At 43.6% G+C, this 25,787-nt stretch overlaps 1 protein-coding gene across 4 annotated transcripts in view; it reads left to right on the forward strand.

The window, feature by feature from the left end:
- The first annotated feature begins 86 nt into the window (after positions 1–86).
- CEP57 (centrosomal protein 57) overlaps positions 87–25,787 on the forward strand; it is a 31,871-nt gene continuing 6,170 nt past the window's right edge. Inside the window, exons 1-10 of one of the 4 annotated variants that reach the window (XR_009155291.1) lie at positions 87–471; positions 9,105–9,261; positions 12,225–12,404; positions 14,287–14,408; positions 16,131–16,247; positions 17,100–17,177; positions 18,268–18,384; positions 20,568–20,648; positions 22,710–22,895; positions 25,641–25,785. Coding sequence is in view for 3 of the 4 variants with exons in the window: in XM_058184679.1 (XP_058040662.1) it covers positions 145–471; positions 9,105–9,261; positions 12,225–12,404; positions 14,287–14,408; positions 16,131–16,247; positions 17,100–17,177; positions 18,268–18,384; positions 20,568–20,648; positions 22,710–22,936; positions 25,641–25,785 (1,551 nt within the window). In the remaining variant the exon portion in view is untranslated. Of the gene's footprint in view, positions 472–656; positions 801–9,104; positions 9,262–12,224; positions 12,405–14,286; positions 14,409–16,130; positions 16,248–17,099; positions 17,178–18,267; positions 18,385–20,567; positions 20,649–22,709; positions 22,937–25,098; positions 25,607–25,640; positions 25,786–25,787 lie in introns of those variants that run through there. The other 3 variants (XM_058184679.1, XM_058184682.1, XM_058184680.1) reach the window with 3 other exon arrangements.

A 25,787-nucleotide genomic window follows, 5' to 3' on the forward strand; every position in this document is an offset into this window, starting at 1 on the left:
TTTTTTCTTTTTCCCTCCCTCCTTCTCACACAAACACAGGGAGAGCGCGAGCGAAGGAGCGAATGAACGCCTCCGGCAGGCGGGCCCGCCTCCTCGGCCAATCCGAGCCGCGCGGCAATACTTCCTTTCAAACCCGGCTGCCCAATGGAAGGGCGCGCGTCGTCGCCCGTCCGCCTCGCCGGCGTGGCGTCACGCCCGCCCCCCGCCAATCAGGAAACCGAATGGGGGCCCGAGCGCGCGCTCTCTCTCATTGGTCCTCCCAGGCGCTCTTCTGAAGTTTGGAGGGCTTTTTCCTGCCGACCGTCTCATGTCTGCGCTTGCGCAGAAGAGAGCGGAGACGATGCCTGGCTTGTCTTCCTCTCGCTTCTTTGCCAACGATTAGAAAAAGCCACTCTTAACCCACGCCGTACTGGCTGTACGGTTGGCTTCACTGCTGATACGTTCCCAGAAAATACAGCGCCGAAAATCCAGGTTGGGTTTAAGAACCACCCCTCCAATTCTCATCGCCTACTCCTATTGGTTGTTTTTCGCGTCAATCGCCGCCTCCACTGTGTGACGCAAGCGTGCCGTAAGAGGCAACGAGCCGTATGCGTTGGAGGGGTGGAGGAGGAGAGAAGGAGTCGCGTGGTGGTTGGCCGGTTGCTATGTCACTCAATAGAGCTACCTTGTTGACAGCTGGAAGGCCGGCTGGGAGGAGGCGGGAGCGAGGCAGTGGCAGCCGCTGCTGGCCTTAAAGGGACATACACCGGCACGACCGCCTTTTTTACGACATGGCGGTAGCCGAGGCCCCTGAGCACACGGTGAGCTGGAGGGAGGCGAAGCCGCGGCGGCCCTGCTAGGCGCCTTATCTCCAGCATATGGAGTGGCATTCGTAGACCATCCGTCCGTGGAGGCCCGAGTGTACCTCCTTGGGGTGGGGTGGGGACAATAATGCGCTCTGCACATGCCCAGATACACGTTTTCCGTTAGGCTGCAGCCTATATTCCCTAACTTAGGGAGTTTAACCTATATTATTTTATATATATATATATATATATGTATGTATGTATGTATGTATGTATGTATGTATGTATGTATGTATGTATGTATGTATGTATGTATGTATAAAATGAGCCTTAACTGTAGTAGTTTGTTTGATTGCTCATGCTTTAGATAAAGAGTATTTTTTTGTGGGGAGGAAAGGTATTAGTTGCCTCAATTTAAATATAATAAGCCATTCAAATGAAATTGAGCTGAGTTTCGTGGGTGGGGGGAAATGACTTTTCTGGGGTGCTTCTTCCAGCCAACAACCTTGAGGCATTTCCTGGTGGTCTCCCTTTCAAGGTCTCTGCAGTTTGGGTTGATCTTGGGAGCCCCTGGCTATTTCATCTCATTTGGGCTGCAGGGAAGGTAGATGGAAAAAGAAGAGAATTTCATTTGGGGCCTTGTCAGCAACAGGCAAGGAATGTGTGTGTGTATACACACACACACACACACACACACACCCCACCTAAAGCAAATATAAATCCATTTTACACACACATACGCACACACAGAGCACCCTTTGCCTGTTGCTGAGAAGGCTCCAAATCAAATTACCTTATTTTTCTATCTACCTTCCCTGCATGGATATATCATTGTGTGTATATGTATTGGATTAATTAAAAATCTATGCTAAATCAATCTATCATCTATCTCATGGATTTATATATATTTGCCTTAAAAGGGAAAAATTCCTTTTCTTGACATGAAGAGTCACATGTTTACCGCAGGTCCCAAAAGCGTTTTTTCAAAAAAGGCAAGTGGGCTTCCTATGTTTTCCTTGAAGACGTTTCGCTTCTCATCCAAAAAGCTTCCTCAGTTCTGAAGCTTAACTGAAGAAGCTTCTTGGATGAGAAGCGAAACGTCTTTTAAAGGAAAACCAAAAAAAGTCTGGTTGCCTTTTGAAAAAGTGCCTTTGGGATGACGGTGACCTGGATAACTAAGATTCTTCATAGAAGTTTACTATATGCGTATTGTTGTTTTTAGTCACAAAGTTGTGTGCGACCCATCACGACCCCATGGACAAGGTACCTCCAGGCCTTCCTGTCCTCTACCATCCCCCGGAATCCATTTAATCACATGCTGACTGCTTCAGTGACTCCATCCAGCCACCTCATTTTCTGTCGTTCCCTTCTTCTTTTGCCCTCAATCTTTCCCAGCATTAGGCTCTTCTCCAGTGAGTCTTTCCTTCTCATTAGGTGGCCAAGGTATTTGAGTTTCATTTTCAGGATCTGGCCTTCTTTTTGACTGTTCTTTAGGTCAGAGTTGATCTCCTCTAAGACTGACTGGTTTGATGGCCTTGCAGTCCAAGGGACTCGCAGGAGTCTTCTCCAGCACCATAGTTCAAAGGCCTCAATTCTTTGGTGCTCAGCCTTTCTTATGGTCCAACTTTCACAGCCATACATTTCAACTGGGAAAACCATAGCCTTGACTACACGCACTTTTGTTTCCAGGGTGATGTCTCTGTTTTTTTAGTATGCTATCTAGATTTACCAGCTTTCTTCCCCACCAGCAAGCGTCTTTTAATTTCTTGGCTGCAGTTCCCACCTGCAGTGATCTTGGAGCCCAGGAAAATAAAATCTGTCACTACCTCCATTTCTTCCCCATCTATTTGCCAGGAATTGAGAGAGCTGGATGCCATGATCTTAGTTTTCTTAATGTTGAGTTTCAAGCCAACTTTTTCATTCTCCTCCTTCACCCGCATCTAGAGGCTCTTTAGTTCCTCTTCATTTTCTGCCATTAGAGTAGTATCTGCATATCTGAGGTTGTTGATATTTCTCCAGGCAATCTTAATTCCAACTTCCAATTCATCTAGCCCTGCCTTTCTCATGATATGTGTATGTTTACTGTAATTCTAGAAATTCTAACAACTGCCTGTTCTATTAACTCCTATAAGAGTGGCTAATGCTGGTTTTGTGTATTATTGGGGACAAAATTTCTCAGAGAATTTCATCTCTTCCACTATGGAAGAGAGCTCAAGAGAGCTTCCATTAGCTCAAGGCTTTGGGTTGTCTATCCATCCTCAAAAGACAAGAGGTCTTTTTGGCATCAGGCAGCAAAATTTATTTGTTCCAGGGTATTTTTACCATTTTATCTTCTGTTCAATTTAAATTAACCAGCCAGCGTAGGATTGTTTTATTTCCGTAGAATTGCCATATCCAGAATGCAAAAATTCTTGTGACTAGAAGGTTACAAAGTTTTCTGTGTCTCTTCTTTTTTTATCCAGATTTCTGCAGTCCACAATAGTTTTATCTTGTCTGTTCATTGCATTGCATTGCATTTCCTCTTTCTAAATGATTTTAGAAACTTGTAATGCTTTTGCAACATTTGTAATCTGTCTGGAGAAGAGCAGTTTGAAAATGTAAACGTTTGTAATGGTTTATAAAATGCAGTGGCTGGGTTATCTCAACATGCAAAGCCAAAAATAAACAAACAGTATTATGGATTAGAGTACAGTACTGAAATATGTAAATACAGCATTACCACCGGCCTTCAGTTAGTTTCAGATCTTGGCAGGATGTTTCCTGTGCACTCTTTAGTGTTTTGAATCGCTATGTAAGGTAATACTGGTTTCCTCTTTTCTTCCGCATTTTTGCAGGAGCTTATTTGAAGGATTAGGATATGCAATTTAAAACATAACAAATAGAAATTTAGACATTGCAGCATTGTTATAATGTTTCAAAGAAGCATCTTGGGAGTTTTTAAGTACAGAGCATACTCTTTGGGGGGACAGAATAATTCTGCAGTTGCTAATTTACTAAAATCATATTAAATAAGTTTGGGAATTCCATAGAGGGTGTTTCTCAAATAATTCTATATGAATTTTAAATATTTAGAGTTGTGTTGAGTTGCTTAGCAACTAGGTGCCCTAGAAGTCAAAGACATTCTTATTTCAAATTAAATTCTTACAGACTTATATTAAAATTTGTGAGTTTGGGGCATTGAACTGACAATTGTTTGAGTCCCCATGTCATATTATTTTCTTTGCATTACCTCTAAACTTTTCAGAACTTGAGTGTTTTTGTTGAATACATAATTTTTAGGAGTATCTCCAGTTCGTTTCCTATGTTGTATTTTTCCACTGTAGAAGAGCTCTGAGTGCTCCAAAAGAGTAACTTAATCATAATGTTGCATAGGAACCAGCTGAGAAAGATATTTAGACCCATGTTATTGTGGGTGTGCAATACAGTAAGCCACAAAAGATTCATATCCCATTCCATGTCACTCGGACGAAACCATTTGGGTAGGATGCGTAGGAGGTAGGAAAGAGAAGAACAAATGATAATGAAAATTGCATAACAAGAACCTGCCTTGGCTATATTTAATCCATTTTAGTCATGTTTTCTTGGAAGCTTCAGCCTCCTTTTGTGGAAGTAAACCAAAATTGTTGGCTATTTCCAAGCAGACAGATGGATAATATGGTTTTACATTAGTATAGAATAGAGTAGAATTTTTTATTGGCCAAGTGTAATTGGACACACAAGGAATAAATCTTGGTGCATATGCTCTCAGTGTACATAGAAGAAGAGATACCTTCATCAAGGATTCTAAGGTACAACACTTAATGACAGTCATAGGGTAAATATAAGCAATCAGGAAACAATATCAATATAAATTGTAAGGACACAAGCAACAAAGTTACAGTCATAATTCTCGCTCAGCTCCGGAATGGTCTGGACCGAAATTGGGATGATCCAAGCGGGGGAGAGGAGGCACGTCTTGTCGAGTCTGTTTGGGATGAGTTTGACCCTGTGGCTCCCGAGGACGTGGACAGGTTGTTGGGGAGGCTTCACGCCACCACATGTTTACTGGACCCGTGTCCTTCCTGGCTGGTGCTGGCCACTCAGGAAGTGACACGAGGCTGGCTCCAGGGGATTATCAACGCTTCTTTGTTGGAAGGGGTTTTCCCTGCCGCCTTGAAAGAGGCGGTGGTGAGACCCCTCCTTAAGAAGCCCTCCCTGGACCCGGCTATTTTGGGTAATTATCGTCCGGTCTCCAACCTTCGCTTCGTTGCGAAGGTTGTAGAGAGTGCTGTGGCACGACAGCTTCCCCAATACCTGGATGAAGCCGTCTATCTAAACCCGTTCCAGTCCGGCTTCCGACCCGGATACAGCACAGAGACAGCTTTGGTCACATTGGTGGATGATCTCTGGAGGGCCAGGGACAGGGGTTATTCCTCTGCCCTGGTCCTATTAGATCTCTCGGCGGCTTTTGATACCATCGACCATGGTATCTTGCTGCGCCGGTTGGGGGGATTGGGAGTGGGAGGCACCGTTTATCGGTGGTTCTCCTCCTATCTCTCTGACCGGTCGCAGACGGTGTTGACAGGGGGGCAGAGGTCGACCGCGAGGGGCCTCACTTGTGGGGTGCCGCAGGGGTCGATCCTCTCGCCCCTGCTGTTCAACATCTATATGAAGCCGTTGGGTGAGTTCATCAGTGGCTTTGGGGTGAGATACCAGCTGTACGCTGATGACACTCAGCTGTACTTTTCCACCCCGGGCCACCCCAATGAAGCTGTTGAAGTGCTGTCCCAGTGTTTGGAGGCCGTATGGGTCTGGATGGGGAGAAACAGGCTCAAGCTCAATCCCTCCAAGACGGAGTGGCTGTGGATGCCGGCACCCCGATTCAGTCAACTGCAGCCGCAGCTGACTGTCGGAGGCGAGTTATTGGCCCCAAAGGATAGGGTGCGCAACTTAGGTGTCCTCCTGGATGAACGGCTGTCGTTTGAAGATCATTTGACGGCCGTCTCCAGGAGGGCCTTCCACCAGGTTCACCTGGTTCGGCAGTTGCGCCCCTTCCTTGATCGGGATGCCCTGTGCACAGTCACTCATGCGCTCGTTACCTCTCGCTTGGATTATTGTAATGCTCTCTACATGGGGCTCCCCTTGAGGTGCACTCGGAGGCTTCAGTTAGTCCAGAATGCAGCTGCGCGGGTGATAGAGGGAGCTTCGCGTAGCTCCCGCGTAACACCGCTCCTGCGCAGACTGCACTGGCTACCTGTGGCCTTTCGGGTGCACTTTAAGGTTTTGGTTACGACCTTTAAAGCGCTCCATGGCTTAGGGCCTGGGTACTTACGGGACCGCCTGCTGTTACCGCATGCCTCCCACCGACCCGTACGCTCTCACAGAGAGGGACTTCTCAGGGTGCCGTCCGCCAAGCAATGTCGGCTGGCGGCCCCCAGGGGAAGGTCCTTCTCTGTGGGGCTCCTACTCTCTGGAACGACCTTCCCCCTGGTTTACGCCAAATACCCGACCTTCGGACCTTCTGCCGCGAACTGAAGACACATCTTTTCACTCGCGCGGGGCTGGCTTAAATTTTATCGATTTTAAATTTTCTATTACAAATTTTAATGGGGTTTTAGTTTTATATATTTTAAAGTTTTTTAGGCCAATTATAAAATAAGTTTTTTAATTTGTATTTTAAATTGTATATTGTATTGTTTGTTTTTTACTTTTTGGCTGTACACCGCCCTGAGTCCTTCGGGAGAAGGGCGGTATAAAAATCGAATTAAATAAATAAATAAATAAATACAGTCAGAAGTGGAAGGAGATGGGTGATGGGAATGAGGAGAAGACTAATAGTAATAGTAATGTAGACTTAGTAAATAGTTTGACAGTGTTGAGGGAATTATTTGTTTAGCAGAGTGATGGTGTTCGGGAAAAAACTTCTTGTGCCTAGTTGTTCTGATGTGCAGTGCTCTATAGCGTCGTTTTGAGGGTAGGAGTTGAAACAATTTATGTCCAGGATGTGAGGGGTCTGTAGATATTTTCACATCTTTTTTTTTGACTTGTGCAGTATACAGGTCCTCAATGGAAGGCAGATTGGTAGCAATTGTTTTTTATATAAACTTTTTTATATAAAATGTTATAAACATTTTATACCATGTGTCTCTCAAGAAGCCCAAGGATTGCTTGCTTTGCTTATTTATTGTATTATCTCACCTTTATTTTTATAAATAAGGTGATGAACATACCTAAATATTCCTTCCTTCTCCTATTTTCTCCACAACAACCCTGTGGAGTGGGATGGGCTGACAGAGAGAGAGAGAGTGAGAGTGGCCCAAAATCACCCTGCTTGCTTTCATGCCAAAATGGGACTAGATCTCACAATTTGTAGCCTGGTGCTTTAAACCACTAGAATCCAAACTGGCTGAAATGTTACTCTTTTCTTCCTTCTTCTTCAGTAAATGTGCAAGAGTATATTGAACTGCTAAAGAACAGTAGCAGATCTGAGGTCACTTAATAAGCTTCATGCTGAATAAAGATTTAATTTCTGGACCACAGTTCAGTTTGCTCTTTGTGAGTCATTTACTTTTGCCTTCTTAGAACAACATTCTTTGTGGCCAGCTGACCTGCCAGCGATGAGCAAATTTATTTAAAAAATGGCAGGCATTCTCTCTACTAATATATTTTTTAGATGTATTAAGTCTGCATTCTGATTTTCCACTGATTACTGCAGCTAGTGGAACACCCAAAGATGCTTTTTCAAGAGGCAACTGGACTGGGAATTGAAGTCCTCCAAGCTTAAAATTGCCAAGGTTGGAGACCCCTGATCTAAGTCGATTCTTCAGGCTGAGCCAGTTGGTTGGGGGAACCCCATATATGTCCTCCAGGGTGGTTTCATTTCTCACATAATCTGAATAGGTTCATTAGGTGAGTAGGCAGAAAGTCATTGGGATCTAATCCAACTGCTAAATCCTTTCCTTAGATACCCGGTCACGTGTGGCCTCTCTGGTGAGCTCTGTGAAGTGATCTTAATCTTCTTGGGGACTGTTGAAAAAGCAGCATAAAAAAACCCTGATAAATTGAGATAAGTTGTGTCTGAGGCCTCCACCCCTTTTGAGGAAATCCTTCAATCCATGAAGGTCACTCTTAACAACCCACCTAGGAGAAGGATTTCTCAGTTGGAACATTTAGGTCCCCATGACTATCTGCCTGCTCACCTAATGAACCCATTTAGGATAGGTGAGAACTGAAATCACCCTGAAGAACATATATGGGGTTCCCCCAGCCGACTGGCTCAGATTGAAGAAGCTGCTTAGATAAGTACTTTGAACAACAGGGAAAAAAAACGAAAGCCAGTTGCTATGACTCAACTTCCAGACGTTGCCAAATCTTGCAGAAATGCTCAAACATCTTGAGAGTTTAGTTAGTCGCAGAATAGAGTTGGAAGGGACCTTGGAGGTCTTCTAGTCCAACCCCCTGCTCAAGCAGGAGACCCTATGCTATTTCAGACAAGTGACTGTCCAGCCTCTTCTAGAAAACTCTTCAGTGATGAAGCACCCACAATTTTTGAAAGCAAGCTTCTTCCACTGGTTAATTGTTCTCACTGTTAGGACGTTTCTCCTTAATCCTAGGTTGCTTCTCTCCTTGATTAGTTTCCATCCATTGCCTTGCCTTCTGGTGTTTTGGAAAACAGGTTGATCCCCTATTCTTTGTGGCAGCCCCTCAAATACTAGTATACTACTATCACATCATCCCTAATCCTTCTTTTCTCTAGACTAACCATATCCAATTCCTGCCACCATTCTTCATACGTTTTAGTCTCTGGGCTCTTAATCATCCTAATTGCTCTACTCTGCATTTCCCCTCCCGCCCCCCAAAGTCTCAATGGATGTAGAATGATGGAGTCTCGTAAACTCATACACTCCGAGTTTGTGAGACTCCGTCATTCTTGATTAGCTCTTTGGAATAGAGCACAAAAATCTTTGAGATTTCAGCCATGTGTGTGTGTGAGAGGGGGAGGACGGAGGGAGGGAGGGCGGGAGGAAGGAAGGAAGGAAGGAAAGGAAAAAAGAAGGAAGGAAGGAAAGAAAGAAAGAAAGAAAGAGAAAGAGAAAGGAAGGAAGGTGGGGAGGGGAAGTGACAGCACTGGAAAAGTTATAGACTCTGCTCTGCTGGAGTGTGACAGTATCTGTTTTAGGGATTGATAATCCTTATCAACTCAACAGTGGTTTCTCTACTCAAACCATTACAGCCTTCTAAAGATTCAGCTTGTTCTCCTTTCTGTTATGGATGAGTGTGGGATAATATCTCCGTATATTTTTCAAGGAGCTGTATTCACCGTTTTGAACTTGCTTTCAGGGCGTTCTTCATGCAAGTCACACATCGACATCCTACACTGATGGGCTTTCAGCAGCTTCCTTCTCCGAGTACCCCAGGCACAAACCATTCATTAATGCTGACCTATGCCGATCCCCCGCCAAGCCGGTAATTGCCTATCCAGAGAGTAACAGCAAAGGTAATATTTCTCCCCAGAGGAAATGGGCTGTCGGGAATAGTTTTTTTTTTTTTTACTTTATATGTAATCCCGGTTCCAACCAATAGATCATCTTGAAAATGGTATTATCTTTCTAGGCCTTGACGTGCACTTCCCTTCTGAAAAACTGCTATATGAAATTTGAAGAAAGCTGTGCATTGTTTTGAGATACAAATGAATAAAAGTTGTGGGCGTTTAGGAAATGCATTCATAAATTTCACAGGCACGGAATGGCAGCTTAGTTGTGTTTATCCACCAGATAAACAGAATAGGCATTGCCGGTTCCCTTCTCCGAGTGCCGTCCTGGCCTCAAATTTGCTTTTCTCATTATCTCCTTCCCAAGTCCAAGTAACTGCATAATTTCCGAGTCATTGAATATTGGGCATAATTAGAAGTTACAAACAGTTAACACTGTCCCTTCATTCAGCCTGCAACCTTTTCATGGCAGACTTCGGAGTTCGGGAGAGCCGCGTGCGATATGCTGGTTTGCCTGGGATAGCATTGTAAACCAGTGTGACAGCCTCTTCACACCCAGAGAGGAAAAAAAGGAACAACCTCAGAAAAATATTTCTGTGATTCATGTAATTTTCTGAGATCTTATTAATACATTCTGCTTCTATAGTGTTTATTCAGGTCATCGTCATCATTTAAGCCAGGGGTCTCCAACCTTGGTCCCTTTAAGACTTGTGGACTTCAACTCCCAGAGTCCCTCAGCCAGCTTTGGGAGTTGAAGTCCACAAGTCTTAAAGGGACCAAGGTTGGAGACCCCTGATTTAAGCCATTGTCTCTCCACTGCAGTATGAAGGCCACTTCCGCATGCTTCCAGCCATGCAGCTTTCTTTTGCGAATTGCGCCCCCCGTACTTGATAATGTTGTCGATCCATCTTGTTTTAGGTCTCTTTCGTGGATGATTTTTATCTAGCGGGATCCATTCTGTGACTGCCTTGGTCCACCTGCCATCAATTCTTCCCGCTATGTGACCAGCCGATTTCCATTTCAGTTCTTTTTTCTTTTATCCATACATATTTTGAAGACAGTGGATTCACTGGGTCAATATATTTTTTACACAATGCTGACAATGGTAATACAATTAGGTATACATAATCCTAATCTTCCAACTTCTGACTTGAACCTGCACATTGTACTTATAAGCTTCCCTAGCATTCCTTCATGCAGTATATTTGTTTAAATCACTAGTATTCTAATATTTTAAAAATTACTCAATATTCCACTGTAAATCCAATATCCCAATTGCTTAAAAAGACCAATAAAGCAATTCATTAACCAAGTGTAATCAATCCTGGGATTATATCTCCCAACCCCCTAAAATTATAAATTTCAGTATATTTTTACACATCATTAATAGTTAAGTTGCCACATCATAGACTTCCACCTTATAACCTTGATCAACTTATGGTTATAATGAATTCTATTCTCTCTCTCTCTCTCTCTCTCCTGTTTTTGTATTTTCTATTTTCTACATCTTTTTGATTTCTAATACATTCACCATATTGAGAAGTATTTTCTATCCATCATCTCTTACTCTTTTTTGAGACTTCATCATTTATTGACTTTTTGGACTCTCTTATATTTCTCTTTTGGGATCTTATTTCAATTCTTTTAACTCTCTTGATGGCATTATATACTTTCGGTTGTTCTCTAATCCACATGCAGGTCCTTCTATCTTGTCTTGTGATGCTGAACATGTATCTTTCCATGGCTCTTTGCCCCACTCTTAGCTTTTGTATCGATTGTGAGGTTAGTGTCCATGTTTCACCCAGCTTACGTTAGAGCAGGTAGCACACACTGATCGAAAACTTTCCAGGCATAAGGGGAGGTTGTTTTTGATTTATTCAGTTATGCGGAAAGAAATAAATGCTGCGGTTTTCTCTTCTTCCCTCAACAACCTTGACTGGTATTATATGCCTTAACTGCCCTTTTGTCACAAAGCCTATAATTTATTCCTCCTCTTCAACCTGCTTTGATGGTTTACAAGTCGTCATTTAGATGAGTTTCCTGGTCCCTAAGGAAGCAATGCAAACGTTCTACCAGTTATCATTTCTACTGGAATCTAGCGGGAGGATCGTATTTCCGCCTTTCTCTATTTTGAGGGTGTCTCTTGAGGGCCCCGAGTTCCAGGAAGCTGCATGAATTTTTCATCCTTTTACCCATTTGATCTGATGTGAGGGAGAGCAGCCTTTGAAATGATAGGTTCCTTACCTGGAAGCACTTGGGAATCTTTGAGCCACACGTATACCCCAGGACATTAATTACCTTTCCTTTTGGAGTGGCTGTTGATAACCCAATTAAAATAGGATTATGTAAGCAAGGTTCCCTCTGTTGGAGGCTGCAGAGGGAAAATGCTCCTGCTAATTATCACTGGCAATTACTTCCTTGCAGCACTGCCAGCATAAAGAACTGAAGTCATACTTTGTTTACAGCTCTCTCTGTTTTTCTTTAATTGCAGAGGCTCAGTTGCTCAAACATTACAGCTGGCAATCTTTGTTTGGGAAGAATGTTGTTCTATTAGAAAGCATGCAACTTTTTTTTTTCAGGCCGAGCGATGAACTCCAAAAAGTGGGCAAAGGGCAGGAGAAAAGCCAAATTAGAGGAAAAAAATTTAGTATGCGGAATTACATTAAACTGATGAATTACCCTAATGTACCCCTCCAAGTTTTTAATAATTTGTTCATCCTGTAAAAGTTGAATGATTTTAAATCATTTTTTGAATGGGCCTTGTGAAATAAGTGAGACAGAGAAAAATGTGTTTTATCCCAGGCCAGTGTTTTTCACTCAACCTGGCAAGTCTAAGATGTGGGGATTTCAAGTCCCAGAATTCCCCATCCTGTATTTTCGATAGTGTGATAGCTGAACTGTCCCTCATCATCTTCACCTGTATCCTACCCGCTTATTAACTGATGGATCTAATTTAATTTATCTACCAGCCATATTCTCTGCTCTGAAGAACCTGCAGGAGAAAATACGTCGGCTGGAGCTAGAAAGGATCCAAGCGGAAGAGAATGTGAAAAGCCTGACCAGGGAGACCTCAGATTATAAGAAAGTTCTAAGCGAGCAGTTGCTGGAAAAGGAACAGTCGAAGTTGCAAGTGTTCAAGAAAAATGACGGTATACTGACACACCTTCTTTGCTTGTCCACATTTAGAATGGTTACATGTACAAGGACAGGTATTAAATGAGGCATAAGGTGTTTCCAGAAGTCATTTGCTGCATCTTTCCCAATTTTGATTGCATAACAACCCTGTTACGCTGACATTGCTAGGTTGAATGCTTCTATATATGCAGGCACTCTGTGTTCTGGCCCGCCACCGGCCAGTGGAGCTGGCAGCAGATTCAGACAGTGAGGAGGTTGGGGAGGAACCTGGGCCAGTCCTGGAGTCTGGGGAAGGTTCTGACGAGTGCTCTGCGTTGGAGGCAGAGATGGGGCCAGGGCCATATGCCAGGTATCCACTGTCTTCGGAGTCAGACATCAGTGAGGCAGATGAACAGCTGGAGCCTGTTCCCAATGTGCGCATGTGCCAGATGAAGGGAACAACTAAACAGGGGTCGACTTGGGAGTAAGGCCAGACGTTGAATGGCCCCTCCCAGAGGAAATAAAAGAGGAGCGAAAGGGGAGGGGAGTTTGCAGGAGGCAATTGGTCCGCTAATTGGTTTGTGACTCTCTTGAGACTCCTTGCCAGGTTCTGCAGATATCCGCCTGTCAGCTCTCCAAGCCAGATAAGGTCTGTGACCGTAAATCCTCCCCTGAAAGACTTTGTCAGTTGTGAATGAGCAGAATTCACAGGGAATTAATAAAAGGGGCTTTTGTCTGGACAAGGAGTTTGTTTCATGCTCTTGGGAAGCCTCGATCAGAACACTGTAGCCAAGTTGGATCCCTCCATGGGACAGGATAGGAAGATGTTCTGTGTGCATGTGCTGTATGTACACAAACATCCTTTGCACAGTGCCTGAACCTGTGGCTTGCGTGTACAAACGAATGGCTGATGGATATGAGGGCATGGGCCTTCCTCAAGTTTGAAAGGCTGTGTGTGCATGTTCATAAGCATCTCTATTTGAAAAAGAACCTTTTTGAGTTAGGTTAAAAAAAAAAGGTTTATACTATGAATAATATTGCATCGTGAAGAATACTTGTGGATTGCAGGTAGCTCAGTGCAATATTTGCAAACCATAGTCAAGGGATGTCTAATGATATCTGACTGCAGGCAACAAATAAGAATACGAAAATGTGTACTCCAGTTCCAAAAGCAGCCTAGTTACCATGACAGTTGTGTCATGGTTGCTGAAGAATTGGCAGACTTCTCCATCAGGTTGCCATTAATCAGCCTTTGGCTAAAGCAAATATATGATCAGATTCAACAGCACTGCGATCTCTGCCCTTTTGTTCCATACTGAGATACGTTTGTGGCTGATCTAAGCACCTTGGATAGTAGATGTAAAGTAGCACAGGTCTGCTGGATATCCCTGGATGCTTACTTCTTATTTTTGACACATCATTGGATGTTCGAGTTGAGAGTGGTGCGGTGGCCTAGAGGTGGAGCTCTCGCCTCACAATCGGGAGGCTGTGAGTTCGATCCTCGGTAGAGGCAGATATTTCTCTCTCTGGGCACACTGAGAGTATATCTGCTGAACAAAGCTCCACATTGGCGACAGGAAGGGCATCCGGCCATTAAAACATTCTGCTAGCTCCATTCAGTTGCCCAAACATAATTTCCAAAGGAATTATGGGGTCATTAAATGATGATGATTGGGTGCTCGAGTTGGATATTCCTCCTACTCTTTTCACGTACTGGTTTCAAAGAGCCAGTTCTGTAGCTAAATGCAGCCACTGGAATAGTCTCATTGAGACCCATTGAGTATTGGTTCTGGAGCATGAACTTCCTTGTCCCTTTTGTTTGAAAACAGTAACTTTTAAAGAGAAGATTTGCAGCAACTAATCAATCTGGTTCATGTTAGTTTTCATATCCGTTTTCTTTTGCTGCACTGCCTCCAGAGTTGGCAGCACAACTGGCAGCAGCCGAGACTCGCTGTGTACTTCTGGAGAAACAGCTGGAATACATGAAGGAAATGATAGCGCAGGCAGAACTTGAAAAGACGACCGTCTTGGAGAAACAGGTACCTGGGCTTTTTTAGTTCTAGTGATCGAGTTTGTGTTTGGTCTAGCGGTTAAGGGACCCAGACCAGGAAACTGGGAGACTGTGAGTTTAATCCCGCTAGGCACGAGAGCTGAAATGGGTTAGCCCATTTCACAGGGCTCTTGTGAGGGAAGTATTAGAAGGAGTATTAGCTACGTTTGCCATATCGAGTTATTTCTTTAAAAAAAGGATTAAACAAACAAGCAAACAAATAAAGTATAAATGTAGTCCTGATCTATAGGTTCCAGAAAAGTTGTCAATATCCATAACATTTTTTCAAACTTCCTGGTTTACAGAATTTGCTGTTACACTATTTGTCAAGGTCACCATTTAGCTGGTTTTAAAGGGAATAAAGTGATTGGGGTAGGACAGTGATGGCGAACCATTTGGGCACCGAGTGCAGAAAAGGGAGCGCGCCTGCCTTGCGCGCGCACACTCATCTGGGCCGCAACCCAGAAGACGAGCTGCCAATGGTGCATGCGCGTGCCCGAAAATGAACTTCTGGTTTCCGGCATGCACACCAGCCAGCTAGTCTTCCGGATTTCTGGCGCGTGTGCATTCACGACGAACAGCTGGCCGGCGTGCATGCTCACGCAGGAAAATGGAAGACCAACTCTTCCAGTTTCCGGCATTGCCACATGCAAAAAAGTGCGCGCCAGAAACCAGGAAGAGGAACGGGCAATGCCGTACGTGCCAGGCGACATGGCTCCGTGTGCCACTTCAGGCACATGTGAACATAGGTTCGCCATCATGGGGGTAGGACGTTAGTTGTTATTAGTAGTGATAGCTATAACTGACCTCCAAATTCAGAAAAAATGAACTCACACGCTCGCTATCAGGATCAGCAACTTTCATACAGTTGCTGAGTTCAGTATACCAGCATTTCCCAATATCAGGGGTGTCAAACTTGCAGGTCAGATGCATCACACGCTGGCCACGCCCACCCCCATTAGCAAAGGGGGGGGAGTCACAGTATGTCATGTGACAATGTTATGCCACGAGTTTGACACCCCTCCCCAATATAGACAGACATCCTCCAAATCTGTGTATTTTAATTTTTAAAATTATCCATGACAGCTGGGAAAGGTTGGGAATTGAACCTGTAGGCTTGAAAGATATTCTTGATATTCAAAATGATGATTGAAGGAAACTAAAAAAATGACAAGGGAATCTGGTAGACATTGTTTTCTACTCCTGCTACATGATAGTAGCACTTCAGACTGCTGAAAGACTATCCTAGGATTATCTCCTTCAACAATACCTGTTTTCCTGCTTACAGTCTAAAATTGTATAGTCTAGGACAGGCATCTCCAACCTTGGCAACTTTAAGCCTGGTGGATTTCAACTCCCAGAATTCCCCAGTCAGCTTTGCTTAAAGTTGCTTAAAGGCTTAAAGTTGCCAAGGTTGATCTAGGGACCATTTTACTACTTCTTTGGTAATGGCCAAAGGTAGTCCCCGGAGTAAAATGTCAGAGTTTAATCATAGAATATAATTTTGAAACTTGGCTCTTGGAAACATTTTATTTATGTCCAAGATTTTTTTTTAAAAATTGCTCTTTTCAGAGAAATACAGCTAACAAATTTGTGTTTTGAACTTACCCTCCTTTTGTGACTTCAAGTGGCATGATGCAATTTCATGGGACCGGCTCTTTCTTCTCCACGACACAAAGTGTTTAGTTTTCCTCTTCTGTTTTTTTTCCAGGCCACGTTGGAAAAAGAGAAGATCGTTGATCATTCCCACGTGAAGTCCAAGTTGGAGAGGTTGGATCTGCTTGAGAAAGAATACACGCGGCTTACTTCAATGCAGTCTCACGCAGAGGTGAGACCCGGGGTTCTGCTCATTGTGGATCGCAAGATCCGTACTAACGTAATCCTCAGCCTTTGATCAAATGTTCGATTTTGGTAATAGAATTCTCAACCTAGGCACCCACAAGACGTACTGAGTAACTTAGAATTGTCCATCTAGCAAATTCAGTGCTGAGAAATCTGGGAGTTTATAACTATACCTATCACGACGGTTCTACAGGCTTTAAAACAAAGATAAAAAACTAACACCAGCTAAGAAACACATAAAGAGGAAAGTAAAAAATAAAGATATATAAAGAAATAACTTTTCCCTTCATCAAGACAAGTACAAACCACGCCAGCAACTATCACCTTCTCTGACATTTTAACAAAATACTTTTTCTTCCCATATCTCATCTCTTATCTACAAAGAAATTATTAATTAAAGAACCTGGTTCGGTAGGGGGGAATAGCTCCAAGGCTTGGTAAGAGATGTGGAGAAGCAGAGCACGGGGTGTCCTGGAGGTGAGGGATTGAGAAGCCCAGGGAGGGCAGGCAGGCAGGCCTGTGCCTGTGCTAGGCCTCCCCAGGCCTCCCCCATCTCTAAGGCACCCTACAACCGGCATAGTTTGCTTAACTGCATCGGGGAGAGTAGGGATAGAGGGGTCATTAAAAGAAGCAATCGTGGTTGCCTCGCTTAATGACCGTCATGACCGTTGTGACCAAGTCATAGTTCCATTACACTTGTGAGTCAAGGACTACCTGTTCTGCTTTTCTTAAAGGGAAGTCAGTCAGATTATTATTTGCATCGGCCACACGGCCTCCCATCCAGGGGCGGCACAGTAACATTTTGCCTGTGACTGCCCTCTTTAATGTTTTTAAACAGAAAAAAATGAAAGAATTGGAAGAGAAGCTCCAGGAGGAAGAACGTGCTCGGAAGCTGGTGCAGGAAAAAGCTGCTGAGGTAAATCCTGTTCATCTGGACTCTTGTCTGTCGGTGAGATACTTCTTCCTTTGCTGAGAAAGGGATCATGAGGTTGTGGGAAGGTTGTGCATTGTTTCAGGAACTATCACTAAATTATCCACTTTACACAAGATTCAAATGTCTGAACTACCAAGCCAGCAAGTAGGATCAGATGCTTTGTTTGTAAAACAGCAAGCCCAGAGTCATAGGAACAATTATTGCACAATTAAAAGGCAGAGAGATTTAACAATACAATTCCTTCATATTGGGTCATAAAACAGTTCACTAATTCCATTCTAGGTGAATTAATTGTTTTGCTAAACCATAAACTACAAAAATTGGGATCATAACAACATACTAAGCTGGAAAAATGAATTCCTGCAGATTTTACTCCGCTAATCATTGCCGACAATAGGGGACAATGCTCATCTCCATTTCAAAGCCATTGAGCTGTCTGAAGACATTTTCCGTGATCATATGGCCAACATGATGTCATGGACTGCTGTTACTTTCCCACCGAAGTGATACCTATGTATCTACTCGCATCTGCATGCTTTTGAACTGCTAGTCTGGCAGGAGCTGGTGTGAGGAAGGGAGCTCACTCTGTTGCGTGATGCTTGGGTCTCAAACCTGGGCTGCCGACTTTCCAGTCAACAAGCCTAGTGTGTCTTAACCACAGAGCCACCACGCCGCCCTGTTAATCTGGAAATATAGTATAATGTTTTTTTTCAGAAAACTAACCAATCCCATTGCTCCCAAATTTCTGCTACCATTTGGGAAAATCAAGACTAAACGGTAATAAACTAGAGAAAATCCAACTCTCCAATGAACTAAAAAGCAACAGAAAAGGTAAATTGGGGTATGTTAACCGTTCTCTTTCCTCCCTCCCTCCCTCCCTCTTCCTCAGCTGAGGTCCCAAATGCCTGATTGGGAGAAAAATCATTCTGGAATTCAATTTCTGTAGAATTCCCACTTTTAGGGATCCAAATTGACAAGCCAAGGAAGGGCTCGTTTCTGGATTGGTTCATCACCAAGTGTCAGGTTCTGCTACTGTGATAAAATGAAATAATTCCCAGATTTACCTTGGCAGCTTCAGACAGGATTGGAGACAAATAGAAGGTTGCTTCAGGCCCAGACTCAGCCAATACCAGTCTTGATGCCTTCAAAACCCAAAAAGATGAAAAAGAAATCAAAGCAGTCGGAAAAGGTAGGTAAAGGCTTCCTGCTTGCGATCTTATAAATAGTTGCTCGGGAATCTTAGGGAAGCCAGTAGGATTGACTTCTTGATAACATTCTTGATTCATGAAATAGGACTATTACTGTTTGGGCATTAATGAATTGTACATAAATGTACTTGAGTTTAGAAACAAAAGAGGAAAAGTAACTCATGATTATTTTAGTCCCATTGGTATTAGATTCCAAGTTACCGTCCTTGAAAAAGTATTGTTTTGAGGGGATTACCCGACACACTTCATTCACTAGTGGTCTTTGGATCAAGGACTTGGCTAACTAATAGTCTGTTCCACGGATCTGATGTGAAGAAGATCATGTGTGTGTCAGGCCTGGAAGCCATCTTTTGCATTGGGCCTTCAGGCCTGCCGCGTTTACTACTGTGGGAGATTTGGTTTAATGTCAGGGTTCCAAGTAGCACCCCCAACGAAAGGCTTGAGTTTCCTCAAGGTTCCATTTTATTAGAGATGTCATATTGGCACATCTGGGAAAACCCAAATCTGAAAGCTTCTAGGTTTTCCCCACCCAAAGGTAAGTGACAGCGGAGGGGACAAGGTGTTTTGGACTGTCATTGACCTCTCAGATTCGGGTTTTCCCTCAGTAAATCAAGTCCCCAAAACCATCCCCTCACTCCTCAGTCAATCACATGCTCCAATCACCATCTGTCCCATCTTGAGACAGCACTCCGACCACTCCTCCTCCAGATGCAGGATCGGCCTGACCTTGACTGACAGGAAGAATGCTATTATGTCTAACGACTACTAAATCCCCACCTCCTACTTTCCCACACACGAGAAGGTGGCAGCACGGAAGCTTCCGGCCTAATACGGCTTCCAAAGCTGACAGTAAGTTCAAGTCCCTGCCCAACACCCACAAGTCCACCACATGGTCCAATCAAAGCATACCTGGGCCCGAAAATAATGTGGAGCTTTAAAGATCAAACTCAACATATTCAGTGGAATTTCAAAAGTGATCCAACCTGGCTTGTTAATAGCTCTGATAATCAAGCAGAGCTTCCGAAGCAAAACCTTTTAACAAGGAAACAAAGAATGAATTGGAACACCAGTTGTGCATCCTTGTTTTGAACTTCTAAAAGAACCTGCCCTGTATCTGCTGGAAACCAAATTCTGAAACAGATGTTTGATATCATTAAGTGGGAACATTTTTGCACTTGAGTTCTGTGACAGATGATGGGCATTTAACATGTTTTTCAAGGATGGTTATATGTAACCTGAACCCTTTATTTGTAAACAAGGTGGCCAGCCTTACAGTTTTGTTTAAGAGCAAATTGATTCTCAGAATGTTTCAAGAAAGAGGCCATTGAAAAATCAGAAACTTTCTTCAATAAGTCTGTCACTGGGTAACCAAATGCAGGGATCCTGTATGGCTTAATCAATTTCTATTGTTCAGGAATAACTCAGCCAGGAACTCCCTGAATTAGCCTTCACTGTTTTTTGTAATGAATTCTGACTCCTTGGGGATAGCTCCTCCCCTTAGCTGGATGTCATTCTTCCAATAGATTCAGACTTCACCTTGGATTATTTTTCCAATTCTCATTATAAGAAATTTACAACAAACACTAAAAGAAATCTCATTTCACAAAGTTTTTAAGAAGCAGCAGTGGTTTAATGCTATGTTATTGGTTTGCTCTCAAGCCTTTAATACAAGTACGAGAGACCTGAATGGTCTTGTTTAATTACCAGCTATATGGATTTCATTTACCGTATTTTTCAGACTATAAGATGCACTTTTTTGTCTCCCAAAAGGGGGTGAAAATGTCTGTGCATCTTATAGACCGAATATTGCTGAAGCCCCACCAGCCTTTTTTTCCCCCTCCGGACTCCGTTTTGGGGCCTTTTTCAGGCCTCTTTTTGAGGGTTTTTTTCAGCCCACCTTCGAGGCTTTTTTTGGCTCATTTTTTTCAGAAAAAAGCCTCCCCCCCCCCAAAAGCCTCAAAAACGGCCAAAAAAGCCTCGAAAATGGGCCAAAAAATGGCTTTAAAAAAAGGCCCAAAAATGGGGGGTGGGGAGGCAAAAAAACTTTTTGTTGTTGTTTTCCTCTTCCAGATTTAGTTGCGTCTTATAGTCTGAAAAATACGGTAAACAGAATTGAATCTGGCATAATTCCTTCTCTTGAAAAAGCTTCTCCTCTCTCCCTTAGAGTGCTTCAGGAATGACCCACTTCCACTCTCAGCCCCACTACAGGCTACGACTGGGCGATGTGCCGTTTGTTGCTGGGAAGGTAAAGAAGGATTATTTTCAGGGTCTCGATTGCTTGGTGCTGTCATAGCAAACAGTGGAAAAAAGCAGAGCTGGTTTCATTTAAATTCCTGTACGCATCTCAGAAGTATCTTAGTAGTTATTCTTGGAAGAGAAAGGTAGAATGAAATGAGCCTCTGTTCTGACCTTCGTTCTGAATTAAGAACGCTGCTGCTGCTCGTGGATGCAAAACCTCAATTGTACACAAATACAAATGAGAGATTTCAATAGGCTTTTTGTTGGTTGGGAGACCAGAAGTTCTCCAGGAGTTGCTGAGCTGTATAATTTGTGGCATTCCTTTTTGGCCATGCTTGGTTCCAGGCTTCTGGCTATAGGCAAAAAATCCAGAAAGGAGTAGGGAGAAAAACAGGGTACAAGGGAGAAGAGATTGAAAAAAGGGGGCTTGAAGGCAAGAAAGGATGAAAACTCATCCAACAGCTGCCTTGCAGTCCTCCACAGATTACTTGAAGGATAACAGAATAACAGAGTTGGAAAAGGTCTTCTAGTCCAGGGGGTCAGCAACCTGCGGAACCTCTGGAGCCGCATGTGGCTCTTTCATCCCTCTGCTGCGGCTCCCTGTCGCCGGTTGGCTCCACAATTGATAGGGCTTTCGGTTAGGACAGGTAGAGGAAAAAGGAGGCCATGCTAGGAGGAGACTCTATGGTGGGGGAACCGGACTTCCGGTTGGCAGAGGAAAAAGGACGCCGCACTAGGAGAAGATTCTATAGTGGGGGAACTGGACTTCCGGCTGGCTCCAGAATTGAACAGGGGGCTTCCGGTTAGGACCTTTGTGGCTCTTTGAATGTTTAAGGTTGCCGATCCTTGTTCTAGTCCAACCTCCTGCTCAGGCAGGAAACCCTATACCATTTCGGACAAATGGTTGTCCAATCTCTTCTTTAAAACTTCGGGTGTTGCAACATTCACAAATTACCAATACAGGAGAATATTTGTAGCTCAGGATGGAAATGAGGGGTCCTTGGTGCTCTCTGAGCACTGATGATATTAACTAGTTTGGCCAATGAAACATCTGCAAGAAAACAGAAAGCACCAAGGACTTTGTCTGACATGTCAAGTGGTTGCAGTCCAAATTAAGTGGCGCCTTTTTAATATTTCCTCTTTTTTGTAGGATTTCTTAGTCATGGCAAAATTCCATCCCCAAAAATGATGGTCACGTTATCCTGGTTATCCAAGGCAGTGTCATTTATTTCTCTTTAAAGCATTGCCGTTTTAAAGAAATTACTATTAAAAATAGGGCCCAAATTTGTGAGCCCTTCCCCCATTTGAGATTTTATTATGGAGTAAAGTTAACGTCCTTGGTGTTCTCTGAGCTTCGTTGTTTTCTTGCAGAAGCTTGCTTACCCAACTAGGTAGCATCATCAGTGCTACTAATTCATATACAAATACAAATATTCTCTTCTAAAGTTAAAGTTGTTAAAAGGTATTGCTGTGTTTGTTCCAAAGGTGCTTTTTCAAGAGGCAACTGGGCTTTCTGGTTTTTCTCTGAAGACTTTTCACTTCATGTCCAAGAAGCTTCTTCAATTCTGACTGGATGGTGGGGAATGGAAGGAATTATACTCCTTGCAGACAGCTGGTCATTTGCATCCTTTTAAAGAGCCGTTGAGGCCGCTTAGAGGTTTATCTGTGTCCTCAGGGTCACTTGAGTAGTGCAAATGGGTGTGGAACCTTCTTGGAACTGCTGAAAAGACTGTGAAGTTCAAGAAGTCTCCACATCCATTTGCACTACTCAGGTGACCCTGAGAATACAAATAAACCTCCAAGCGGCCTCAACGACGCTCTCAAAAAAGTGCAAATGACCAGCTGTCTGCACGGAGTATAAATCCTTCCATTCTCCATCATGCAGTCAGAGCTGAAGAAGCTTCTTGGATGAGAAGCGAAACGTCTTCAAAGAAAAACCTGAAAGCCCGATTGCCTCTTGAAAAAAGCACCTTTGGGATGACTTGAGAATCTCCATACACATTTATCACTGTGTTTGGTTCGTTCAATGCTTAACCTTGGTTCCCTTCATTTGTGCTTGTTGCCTCAGTCTACCAGCCCAAGCCACTCGGTCACAGCCAACGTGCAGCATGTGCTCCACCTCATGAAGCAGCATTCCAAAGCCCTCTGCAACAACCGCGTGGTCAGTGAAGCCCCGATGAGCAAGCCGACGAGTAGGGGCAGGAGATCATCGACGTCTTCCCTTTCTTCCACGTCACAAGGAGACCTTTCTGAGGTGCTTCTGACATTACAAGATGAGCTCGGGCAAATGAGTTTGTGAGTCAAAACTCTTGTGCAAATGTTCACCTTGTGACCTTTTTCTGACCATACCTGTATTTTATTAGATGGCGGTCCAGCAGGCACGTCAAACACTTCAAAAGGGTTTTTTCAATCCTATTTATGGAGGGGGGGAGGATTGGAAATAACGTCTGGCCATGCTTTCCACCTAAAAGACATGCATAGTTAAAGGTAAAAGTTCCGCTCGCACATATGTGCTAGTCGTTCCCGACTCTAGGTGGTGGTGCTCATCTCCGTTTCAAAGCCGAAGAATCAGCGCTGTCCAAAGTCGTCTCCATGGTCATGTGGCCGGCATGACTCAATGCCAAAGGCACACAGAACGCTGTTCCCTTCCCACCAAAGGTGGTCCCTATTTTTTCTACTTGCATTTTTTACGTGCTTTCGAACTGTTAGGTTGGCAGAAACTGGGACAAATAACGGGAGCTCACCCTGTTACACGGCAGCATTAGGGATCTGAACCGCTGAACTGCCGATCTTTCGATCGACAAGCTCAGCGTCTTAGCCCCTGAGCCACCGCATCCCTCTAAAAGACATGCATGGGATGCTGGTATATAGGTAGTCCTCAATTTACGACCGTAGCATAATCTGCCTTGTGAAACCTTCTTTGACTAGGTTTCATAGAAGGAATGGATGGATTCTAAGTAGTTCAGCAGCACTTGAAACCTGATGGACCCTATCGAGCAGCGTGCAAGTTTTATAGAGATACGTGAAGTTTACCCATGTGATCAAATTGACCAGATCATTGAGACCAGCGGTCCCCAAACCTTTTGGCACTGGTTTTGTGGGAAGACCTTTTTTCCACAAACCAAGGGGGGAGGGGAGGCGCACGCAACTTTGGTCCCTCACATGCTCAGTTTACAATAGGGTCATTCCAAAGGAGCTTTTTTTTTCAGGAGGCCAACTGGACTCTCTTGTTTTTCTTTCAAAGATGTTTCGCTTCTCACCCAAGAAGCTTCTTCAGCTCTGACTGGATGGTGGGACTAAAGAAGCTTCCTGGATGGGAAGCGAAACGTCTTCGAAAGAAAAGCAAGAAAGGCCAGTTGCCTCCTGAAAAAGCAGCTTTGGGACAACCATGACCTGGATGACCAAGAATCTCTACAGATTTTTACAGTAGGGTTTTTGCTCCTATGAGAATCTAAAGCCTGATGATCTGAGATGGAGCTGAGATGGTTATTTTAGGGCTGGGGAGCAGCTGCAAATACAGAATGAAGCTTTGCTTGCTAGCTAGCCATTCCCCTCCAGCTGTGCGGCTTGGTCCTTCCAGGCCACAGGCCCTTACCAGTCCATGGCATGGGGTTGGAGAACCCCCGATTTAGACCAGGGGTCTCCAGCCTTGGAAACTTTAAGACTTGTGGACTTCAACTCGCAGAATCCCTCAGCCAGCAAAGCTGAGACCACCTCTGTGCCGCCCTTCTATATACCAGGTAAAACCTCAACTATTATGAACCCTGTGGCCACATTCTGTGGTGTAGATGTAAGGCCTGATGTGAGATAATGTGGGCTCTTTATATATATATATTTGGTTGTTCAGGTTTTCTCCCGTGTAAAATTGGAAGTGTCTTGGTGACGTTTCGACGAAGTCTCATTCGTCATCTTCAGGTTTCAGCTTCATGCTTCTGGGAGCAAAAGCACAAAGCTGAAGCCTGAAGATGACGAATGAGACTTCGTCGAAACATCGCCAAGACACTTCCAATTTTACGCGGGAGAAAACCCGAATAACCAAAGACCTACATACAAACACCCGGGAAAACCTCAGAAAACATACATACATACATACTTAGAACTGTTTTTGTTTTTAACATGATTTATTTTATTGTTGCTGGTCTTTGATTAGGATCGTTCATTCAATAAAGAAATGGGTTCCCCCCACCCCAGATATATATATATATTTTACTTCCAGTCTATCATGCAGTTCTAGTGTTTCCTGGAGATTGTCTAACCTGACTCTGTAAACTTTTGAATTCAGTCAACATAGGAATCTTTGAATTCAAAGGGATTTTCTCCTAGCTATAATATTTGATAGCTGCGTATGGTTAAACCTCTGCTTTGAACAATGTTACAAGCTTTATCTGATTTAATTCCAGTGGTTTAAAATAATCTTGGATGGCCAAGGTCTTTTTTTTTTTTTTTTTGGCTTGTAGCTTTGTCCTTGCATTCTGCCTGGTGGCTGCAAGGGATGTGGTTGATGATGTCATGAGATTACTGGAATTGGCACAGCTTCTCAGGGATTGTTCTGTTTCCTTGTTTTAAAATCAAAGTAGGTACATTAGTTTTTGTTTTTTTTAATTTGAATTTATATCCCGCCCTTCTCCGAAGACTCAGGGTGGCTTACATTGTTTAATTAGTTCTGGAAGAAGAAACCCAGGCCATATTTCCCTTTACACCAGCCTCCGGAGACTTTTCTTGGAGGTTTTAGCATTGGGAAATACTGTACAGGGTGATGTTGAATTAGTTGGGAAAAGAAGCAGTAAATCCTATTCCTTATTTGCTAATCTCTTACAAAATGCTGGACTCTCTTGACATTGAAGCGTTCCGAGACAATAGTAGGATTGCTGTGTGGGGGAAAAAATGTATTGTTTCTATTAGCAAAGTGGGTCTGAAATATACGTATTAAAGAAATTCATTATCAGCTACGTTTTTTTTTTTACCTTGTTTTTATTGGTTTCTTTGTTTTGCATACAAGCCAACACCAGCACTTAGCAAAACTCATCCATGAAGCTTCAACGATTGCTTTAAGGAGAGACTTGGAGAAGGATTTGGAAGTGCTTGTGAAGAGGATGGAAGCCAAGGCTGAACAAATCAATAAAATCCAAAGGCATCGGGCACGGGT

The sequence above is a fragment of the Ahaetulla prasina genome, chromosome 5 (assembly GCF_028640845.1).
Source record: "Ahaetulla prasina isolate Xishuangbanna chromosome 5, ASM2864084v1, whole genome shotgun sequence".
Taxonomy (NCBI): domain Eukaryota; kingdom Metazoa; phylum Chordata; class Lepidosauria; order Squamata; family Colubridae; genus Ahaetulla; species Ahaetulla prasina.